Source organism: Trypanosoma theileri, assembly GCF_002087225.1.
Source record: "Trypanosoma theileri isolate Edinburgh chromosome Unknown TM35_Tth_10_V1, whole genome shotgun sequence".
Lineage (NCBI taxonomy): Eukaryota > Euglenozoa > Kinetoplastea > Trypanosomatida > Trypanosomatidae > Trypanosoma > Trypanosoma theileri.
In genome coordinates, this window is record NW_021639852.1 from 279,816 (window position 1) to 289,828 (window position 10,013).

A 10,013-nucleotide genomic window follows, 5' to 3' on the forward strand; every position below is an offset into this window, starting at 1 on the left:
TCGATGATCCCAGCAAAGTGTTCAAGGAGCTGGACAAAAACGGTTCTGGCTCAGTGACGTTCGACGAATTTGCTGCTTGGGCCTCTGCGCGCAAGTTGGACGTGGACGGTGATCCGGACAATGTGCCAGGCAGTTCCTAAGAATTCTTGTGAGTAACCGTGCCTGGTGCGCTAAAATGGGAATAATAATATACACATTGTTTTTTTTTTTTTCTTGCATAGCTTCCTTCCAGTTGAAGTCTTCTCTTATTTTGTTCATGTGAATTATCCTTATTGTTTAAACCGAGTCATTTTATTGTATCTCTTGCATGTTTCTTCACTTGTACACTGCAGTATTGCGTGTGAAAATTTCTCCCGTTGTATTTGTTGTTATTGTTTTGGTAATTTTTTTGTGACGCAAGGGAAGCAAAAAGAAGGCAAGGCAAAACAATAAGCGAAATAGATGGGGTCATCTTGCTCTAAAAAGGAACAAATAAAGAACGGGTTCACCAAGAAGGAGGGTAAGTCTGCCCAGGACCGCAAGGTTGCATGGGAGCGCATCCGGCAGGCAATTCCCCGTGAAAAGACACCTGAAGCGAAGCAGCGACGCGCCGACCTGTTTAAGAAGTTCGACAAAAACAATTCTGGGAAGCTGTCTTATGATGAGGTGTATGATGGCTGTTTGAATGTGCTGAAGCTGGATGAATTCACTACACGGCTACGGGACATCACGAAGCGTGCGTTCAACAAGGCAAAGGACATGGGTAACAAGGTGGAGAACAAGGGTTCTGAGGACTTTGTTGAATTCCTGGAGTTCCGTTTGTTTCTGTGCTACGTGTACGACTACTTTGAGCTGACAGTGATGTTCGATGAAATCGACACCTCCGGCAACATGCTGATTGATGAGAAGGAGTTCAAGAAGGCCGTGCCGAAGCTTGAAAAGTGGGGTGCTAAGATCGATGATCCCAGCAAAGTGTTCAAGGAGCTGGACAAAAACGGTTCTGGCTCAGTGACGTTTGACGAATTTGCTGCTTGGGCCTCTGCGCGCAAGCTGGACGTGGACGGTGATCCGGACAACGTTCCAGAGGCACCACAGGTTCCAGACGTGCCAGAAAGTTCTTAGAAAGTGTCATGTAATATAAATTATGTGTATAACAAGTGACGTATTGAAGTAATACTATGTTCTATGGTTTTTATGTATATACCAGTAATGGTTTCGTTTTTTTTTTGTTTGGTGACAGGGGGCAGGTTTTTTTTTTATAATCTTTTCGAATGACACCATGGTATGGTATGGTGTTTCCCACACTCAGACCTAGTGCGTACTCTTGTTTTCATGTAGCTATGGTACTGTTTTAAACATTTTCTCTCCCTCTCTTTGTTGTTGTAATTGTTTACTTGTAGTTGGCGACACAAAGCAAAAACAAAGTAATAAAGAAAAGCAAGAATAATGGGTTTATGTGGATCTAAGAACAGCACCTCCAGCAAGGAGGGTAAGTCTGCCCAGGACCGCAAGGTTGCATGGGAGCGCATCCGGCAGGCAATTCCCCGTGAAAAGACACCTGAGGCGAAGCAGCGACGCATCGACTTGTTTAAGAAGTTCGACAAAAACAATTCTGGGAAGCTGTCTTATAATGAGGTGTATGAAGGCTGTTTGAATGTGCTGAAGCTGGATGAATTCACTTCACGGCTACGGGACATCACGAAGCGTGCGTTCAACAAAGCAAAGGACATGGGTAACAAGGTGGAGAACAAGGGTTCTGAGGACTATGTTGAATTCCTGGAGTTCCGTTTGTTTCTGTGCTACGTGTACGACTACTTTGAGCTGACAGTGATGTTCGATGAAATCGACACCTCCGGCAACATGCTGCTCGATGAGAATGAGTTCAAGAAGGCCGCGCCGAAGCTTGAGGAGTGGGGTGCTAAGATCGATGATCCCAGCAAAGTGTTCAAGGAGCTGGACAAAAACGGTTCTGGTGCAGTGACGTTCGACGAATTTGCTGCTTGGGCCTCTGCGCGCAAGCTGGACGTGGACGGTGATCCGGACAACGTTCCAGGCAATTCTTAGGTGTTTTTTTTGTGTTTTACGTTCCTCGTGGGCTTCTTTTTTTTTTTTTTTGTTCTATGAAGAAATCATATGAAGTCTATAGTGCTTTATATTTTCTTTGTGGTTGTGTTTGTTTTTTATTTCTGTTTAAGAAGCGCTTTTGTGTGTTCTTTTTTTGCTTTTTTGGGCGCATATTTTGATTATTATTTTACTATATTAATATACAGGCACAAATCCGTTATTGTGTGGTGTACGGCTGTGAGATGGTGCTTTGGGCTTTTCAATAATAAAAAAGAGTATTGCTTCTTTATACACTGGTTGTAAAGGTTTTGAGATAGATTTCAATGATATACTATATAAGAAATGAATTTAATCAGGTGTTCTTTGTTTACTGTTTTTTTTTTTTTTGGAAGAATATATGGAAAAGAAATATGAGGATTCATGAACAGCGTTATTGGTATTTGTGAGGGAAAGATATTAAAAATACCATTGGTTCTGGAAATGGGTAATGAGGATCTGGAAGGTTCACTTTGGACCAGTATAATGATCCTTTTTGTGGGAGTACTCTTTACAATGTATATTGTAATGCCATTGACATTGTATTTTTCGAATGACTGTTCTTTTTTTTTCTTTTCCTTCTATCTCTTTTTTTGTTTTGATTTTTGAATGCCTTTATTATTGTAATTATTTTTAACTAGGTTTTTTTTTTTTTTTCGTGGCCTGTTCATTTGTCGTCTACGCTTTTTTTATTATTATTGGGTTTTTTTGATCCTTCTGTGGTGTTGCAGTTGCTGCGGTTTTTCTCTGTTGTTGACTGATAGGCATGGGCTGTTGCAGTTCCATGAGTGTCTGCGGGCAGGTCTACACAGAGATGCTGCGACGGCTGCGGGTGGAAGCAACACAGGAGATGGATGTCAACGCCTGCACACGACGAACACAAGAGTTCGAACGAATAGCATCAGGAGCTGTTAGCAACAATGTTGGTATTAGTAGTAGTGGTGCTGGTGCTAATGGGAATGGTAAGGGGAGATATTTATGTGTTAACGTGGAACAGTTACGAGCGTATGATCGGGATAATTGGCATCATACACGTATTCATGCATACAATGCGGTTCTTATGGTTGAGGCAGTGGAGGATATTGTTCATCTTGTGAATGAAATGTACTCAGAGAACCGTGTAGAGTTGCGACGATGTGATTATCGAATGTGGCTTCTATACATGTGCGAATTCTATCATGTGATGGAGGTATTTGAAAAGGCAAAACTACTAAAAGGAGGAAGTTGGGAAAATATTATCATTACACAGAAACAACTTGAAAAGTGTTTGACACTTCTCAGAACACAATTTGCACGAGCCTTCACATCGGAGAAGGGTCCTGGTTCCGCATTTCATATTCCTGTAGCGGCTACTCCGGCTGCTGTTCTGGAACAAGTAGTACAATGGTCACAACTTCATCCACTAAAGGCAGATGCAACAAGAACAAAAATAGTAGGAGGAGAAGGAGATGGTAGTTATGCAAAGGATACATCAACACTTTCTATACCTTTAGTGACTGTTGTACGTTGGGTTGTATTGCGATATATAAGGACATTTTCTAATGAAGAGGAGGATGCAACAATGATGATAATGAATGGATCCATTCCTATGGAAGTTAATCCACTGACAAAAGAGGGGTCATGGGATAACAAATTTCTAAGGAAACAACAAGAGTTAAGAGATACATTAGGTGATATTACACTTCTAGAGAAGTTGTTTCTTGCCATGACTCATGGTACGAGAGAACTCTCTGAAAGTGACGCCAAAAATGGATGTTATAATCTCCTTGGAATGGAAGAACTCTTTCAAACACGATCTGTTCATGATGAACTTGTGGAAGTGGCATTTCGTCTGACTCTGCGGGAAATGCATATGAATAACGCCTCATGTATAACCGAATTGTCTATTTTTGCTAAGTTTATTGAAGCGTATGCAGATGCTCTGAACCTTTATTATCATGTGATGATGTGCAATAATGAAAACTGTGATATGGAACGTATGTATGGAGAACCGGCTCCTGACTTGGAACGAGAAATGCTATCTCATGTATTGCAAGTGTTAAAAGAGAAAAACAATGACAATAATAATAATAATAATGATTATTATTATGGCGATGATTTTATTTTAAAACTTTTTTCTTCTTTTGCAACGGAGAAGGAAGATGGGGTGCGTCGAGTTCCTTTCTTGAATTTCGCAGATGCATGGATAACACGACTCTTTCGTAAACAAGGTAAACACACTGTAAAAGACATCTCTGAACTAGCTCATGCTCTAGGGTTAGATGATAAGGAAAGGCGTAAGTCTCTGCTCGCTGTTCTCAGTTGTGATGAATGTGGGCATGCGAATGTGGCAGCAAGATCATTTGAGGCTTTAAGTACGGAGGTAAATTTATCACAATATTGTAATGCAGAGGAACTTGCATTCACTTGTGCACGTGAGGAATGGGCACTAGAGTTAGAAAGACAAGCAACCACCATTACGAATGACAGTATAGAAGAAATACCTTCGAATACAATAGAAGAAAGTTGGGCCTCTACAGATATTCTCTTGTTACGTTTACTACATGGTATCTATGGTACCTTTGCGGCTGTACAGGCATTAGAGCATGTGGCTCTAGAGAATGATGGGACTAGTGCAATGATCTTTGATTGTAGAAGATGGGAAACTACTACACCTGTACCATTGCCTATTCGCTTGCATGTACTGCATAAGGCAGATGAGATGTTGGGAGTAACATGTGTAATGGAAAATATGTATACACCCGAGAAGGATGTAAAGGAGAAGATTAGTTTATCCAGTACAGCCGGATCTTTGCTGCAATACATAGGAAATCGCTATGTGGATAGTCAAATGATGAAATGGAGACGAGATGCTTGGCGGCGTTTGCAGGAATTGTGGCCTTTACGAGATGAGGACCCAGAACGCCGAGAGTTGTTTAATATACTCACTAATGGAGGTATCCATGAGGTGCGTGTGTCTGCAGAAGAAGAAGCAGAAAAAGAATTAGAAGGAATACATACAGGAGGAATACATTATATTCCATTTGAGAAACTTTATCAACAATACGTCTCTGAGTTGTGTTGTATGATGTCCATAAGGGATTTCCAAGCGATATGTTGTAAGGCGGTGCGGGTGGTGGAAAAAAATACACCATTGTGTCTTTCTGAAGAAGATGAAATTCCCGCATTCCTGCGATATTTAATGGGATATATGCGGGTATTATGGTCGTTAGCTACACCTTATTATGATATATCGCATATGGAGACTACAATCTCATGGGCGGAATTACAGCATTGGTTGTTGCATGAGGCTGGTATTGTAATGGATGAGGCACTCACCTATTACTTTATGGAAGAGGCAGAACTCATTACTCCTCATAACCTTCCTGCAGCAACTAGTGAAGATCCCATTGACAATCCCAATGAAAAGAAGGATGAAAGACATGTGCGTGTGCGTATATTAGCAGAATGGTTTGCCCTTCGTGAGGCCTGCTGGACTTCACTGGAGACACGATTACACTTTTGGTTAACCACCCTTCGCGATCAGCTGCCCATTCACTACACACCCGAACACACCAGCATACGCCACACCCTCGCAGAAACCCTCTCCGCTGCAGATGATTACATTCCCACCACCGCCCTCACACGTACACTCCGTAGAGATTACAGTTTGTGGCGTGTGTGGCCACCTGAATTGGGCCCCGCTTTTGTCATGTTTGCGGTGTGGGAGACAAACAAAATACTGCAGCGGTCGGATCTGCAGGGAAGTGAATTACATCGTACGGATATTCGCTTTCTTCTGCGCTTTATCTACACATACTTGGATGTGCTGCTGCGTGGGGAACATCTACTGCAACAGGCTTCACAGTTGCCAACAGAAACAACAACAACAACAACAACAAAAGATGAAGATGAAGATGATAATGATGATAATAATACGAAACAGAAAGGTGTATTGTCATCGTCGCCTTCTTCTCTCTCATGGAAAGACACACGAATGCATGCGGCACTTCATACACTTCTGGAAGAGAAGGGTGTAGACACCACAGACATTTTAAATACAATGGATCATGACAACAATACCACGGATTGGACTACATCACATCTTGCACTTGTTGTGGCTCGTGCGAGTGTGGCCACCGCTCTTGCAGAGTACATGAAAACACAATATGGAGAACGATTAGACTCCATATGGTATCGACTGCGAGAGCGACTTCCCTTTGGGGAATCACAGGAGCAACGACTAAAACGCAAACAATTGTTTGCACGTATGGATATGTATAAACAACACTATCTTACTCTAGCGGATTTACACCGTGGTATAAGAGAAGTTCTCGAATTGCAAGAGTTCCGAGAGGAGATGGATCCCATTCTCTTTCATGCCTTCTTCGCTACTAAGGAAGTATCATTTGGACAGCAGGATGTAATTTATCTCACAAAGATGAATGAACACTTCATTACAGGAGCAGAATTCCGTGCTTTCCTGTGGTATATGTACACCTACTTTCAGTTATATTATATGTTTGATACTATCTGTGCAGTGCCGGAGAATCTCCACCTGGAAAAGGCAATTTCTATAGAGGCGTTTGTGGCATCGAAGCCATTGTTGAAGTCGTGGGGAGTGCGGGTGAATAATGCGGCGGTGGAGTTTACATCTATTAGCCGCAGATGTAAGGAAGATAAGGAATTACACTTTACGGGATTTGCCATGTGGGCCTCACAGCATCACTTAAACCCAGAGGGGTACTCACATGAGGAACCACTGTTGTTGTTGTCGGAAGATGAGAAGGCAGTAAGAGCAGTAGAAGAAGAAAAAGAAAATGAAAAAGGAAAAGAAAAGGTTGAATTACAACAACAAGAAGAAGAACAGCTACAGGAACAGGAATTGTGAATGTGAACATCCTCGGTACTTATTATTATTATTATTACTATTATTATTATTATTATTATTATTATTGCTAATAATAATAATTTATTTTTTTCTCTTTTTTTGTATATATATATATATATATATATATATGTATATATATACAAATGTATAATGTGTTTATTAGTTTAAGTCTTTCCTGTACCTTTTATTCAATTTATTTGGAAAGCCATGTAAATTAGTTATTAGTCTAAATACTCTTATGGTATTATTTTTCTTCTCCCCTCTGAAGGGATACGTGTATCACTGCGAACAATATTGGTGAACCTGTATCCCAAAAGGAAAAAAGTAAACAACAAGAATAATAATAACAATAACGAGAGTACAGTAAAATACATATACCCACTCGTTTACCTTATTTAACTGTATGATGTTCGCTATGGTTATATACAATTCCCCCCCTTTTTCTCTCTCTCTTTCTCTTTCACTCTCCTCCTTCCTTTATTCTTTTCTCCTAAATACTCTGTTTATTTATTTATTTTTTTCTTTGTCCTTTTCTTCTTTCTTCTTTGATTCTTCCTTAGAGATGCCACCACAATAATAACAGTTGCAGATTGACTACTAAATAAGATTTCTCTACGATACCCAGTCCCTCTCTCATCTTCAAACCACGAAAGGACCGATGGAAATGTGTTTGATGTCTGTGTAGAATCAACCAATTTTTCTTTTTTTTTTTTTTCTTTTTTACTTTTCTCCTTTATGTTTGTAGTGTATAGACGTAAATAATTACACTGTATGTAAAGGAGAAAAGTAAAAAAGAAAAAAAAAAAAAGAAAAATTGGTTGATTCTACACTGAACAAGGAACATAGTATAATCGTAATCTCTGTCACTACCTCTCTCAAATACCTTTATTAATAATATTAATAATAATATTAATAATAATATGGTATTACTACTATTATTATCATTTATCATTCCTAATAATACTATGTATTGCTTCTACATCTATGGGTATAATCCACCCAATTAAACTTGAAAGAAAGTCTTTTCCGCATCTTTTCTTCTTTTTTTTTTTTTGGAATAACCGTAGTCAGTATAACAAACCAAGAATAAAAAAAACAACAAGAAAAATAACAACAACAACAACAGAGAAACATATAAACGAAGAAAGTAAGTTTACAGATATATTTGTATATATAAGTATATATATATAAATATACACACATATACGTGCGCACACAGAAGTAAGTACGCGAAGAATAATCAGAAAACAAAAAAAGAGAAAAAAAAAAGAGAAATTGCAAAAAAGAAATGACATCGCAATTCAGCAAAGACGAACCGTTAGGAGGAGAGATTGATCAGTTTAACCGCACGACGAGAAGTCAAGTCTCTTCTGCTGTCAGTATTGATGATGAGGAAAAGCGAAACATTTCACTCGCGGATGGCCATAGTGAAGGCGATGTAACCGAATTATCCCATCAATCCGCAGGTTCGGATGGGGCGAGTTCCAAAAACAAAGCCGGATATATTCGAGAAAACACAAATGTTTACAAATCCGCTTTTCATATATTTAAGGCCAATGTAGGCACAGGTGTATTCTTACTACCAACCTTCTATAAGGATTCTGGATATGTTATGGGAGCTATTCTTGGTATTTTCATTGGTACTTGTGTGATTGATGCCTCCTTTATGTTATTAAATGCCAAATTGACCATTAATCAGCATCGTGTGGATACCTACAGCAAAGTATGTGGATTTGTTTTTGGTCGACCTCTTCAATGGTTATTATTTGTGGCACTTATCCTCACCCAATTTGGTTTTTGTTTAATGTACATCCAATTCGTGGCAGGAATGATGGATCATTTGGTGACTCCTTTTAATGGATCATCTTATGTATGGATGACCATGACATTTGCCATTGTGTTTCCCATTACATGTTTCTCTGATAATTTGTCTTTATTGGCGATTGCATCTATTACCGCAACATTGGCAGTGACATTTGCACTTATTTCCACACTTGTACGTTCTATTATTGAGATTCATTCCATGGGTGGTATTAACTCTGCTACCAATGTGGCAGGTACGAATATGCCTATTGGTTGGTTTAACAATCTCGCGAATAATATGATGGTGTTGGAGGGAATTGCCATTGTTCTTCCTGTGTATGCTGGATGTAATCAGAAATCCAAGTTTAAACCCATGTTGGGTATTGTACTTGCCTGTGTTGTGGGTTTTTATTTATTATATGGTATTGTGGGTTATCTTGCCTATGGGGATCATCTCACCAATTCTCTCATTGATGGTATGCCAGACGATGGTCTCTCTATTGCCATTCGCATCACCTTTATTATTAACTTAATCTGCACACATCCCGTACAATTCCAATCGGCTATTCAACTCATTGATCAACTCATAGGTTGCCGTGCTCGTTCTCTTAAAGGCATTCTCGTTCGTTTTATTATTAACGCGGCTATTACAGGTCTTGCAATGGGAATTGGTCCCGATACCGTAAATATTGTTGTCAGTTTCATTGGTGCTCTTCCCGCCACGGTGATGGTGTTAATTATTCCAGCGCTACTCAATCTGCAGGTGTTTTATGCGGTGAAGAATCCGGAGGAGGACCGGGTGACGCTGGCGTATTGGAAGAAGATCTTCACAGATGGACCCATTTGCTCATGGCTGCGCTTCCGCTGTTATCTCTACCTTGTGCTCGGCCTACTTATTATGGTCATTGGTACATACAGTATTGCCATTAACCTTTAAGAAAGAAAAGAAGAGAGAAATGAAAAGAAATGAAATAAATGAGAAAATGAAGAAGGAAGAAAAGGGAATGGGGGGTGGGGGGGGGTGTAATGTCTGTATATACCATCTGTAGAGTGAAGTGAGCAAATAGATCGCAAAAAAGAAGAAGAAAAAAAATAAAAAAATAAAATAAAAACAAAATAAAAACAATAGAGAGAAAGTGCGTGAGAGAGAGAAAAAAAAAAAAGGAAACGACTGTTCTGTGGCATTTCATGTTTCGCTTCTTTTTTTTTTGTTTTTACTTATATAAGTATATTTATATATATTTATATATATCTATATATA

General features: G+C 39.4%; 4 protein-coding genes across 4 annotated transcripts; all 4 read left to right on the forward strand.

Moving 5' to 3' along the window:
- Positions 1-441: 441 nt before the first annotated feature.
- TM35_000101880 (flagellar calcium-binding protein) lies at positions 442-1,101 on the forward strand (the record flags this gene model as incomplete). The annotated part of the gene is made up of 1 exon (XM_029024679.1): positions 442-1,101. One exon carries the CDS (start codon positions 442-444, stop codon positions 1,099-1,101), a length of 660 nt encoding a protein of 219 aa, XP_028883986.1.
- A 324-nt stretch (positions 1,102-1,425) lies between these two features.
- TM35_000101890 (flagellar calcium-binding protein) lies at positions 1,426-2,043 on the forward strand (the record flags this gene model as incomplete). The annotated part of the gene is made up of 1 exon (XM_029024680.1): positions 1,426-2,043. The coding sequence occupies one exon, from the start codon at positions 1,426-1,428 to the stop codon at positions 2,041-2,043; it is 618 nt and encodes a 205-aa protein (XP_028883987.1).
- Positions 2,044-2,845: 802 nt separating this feature from the next.
- Positions 2,846-6,949, forward strand: TM35_000101900 (flagellar calcium-binding protein; the record flags this gene model as incomplete). Its single annotated transcript, XM_029024681.1, has 1 exon — positions 2,846-6,949. One exon carries the CDS (start codon positions 2,846-2,848, stop codon positions 6,947-6,949), a length of 4,104 nt encoding a protein of 1,367 aa, XP_028883988.1.
- Positions 6,950-8,237: 1,288 nt separating this feature from the next.
- TM35_000101910 (amino acid transporter) lies at positions 8,238-9,689 on the forward strand (the record flags this gene model as incomplete). Its single annotated transcript, XM_029024682.1, has 1 exon — positions 8,238-9,689. The coding sequence occupies one exon, from the start codon at positions 8,238-8,240 to the stop codon at positions 9,687-9,689; it is 1,452 nt and encodes a 483-aa protein (XP_028883989.1).
- Between the last annotated feature and the right edge of the window lie 324 nt (positions 9,690-10,013).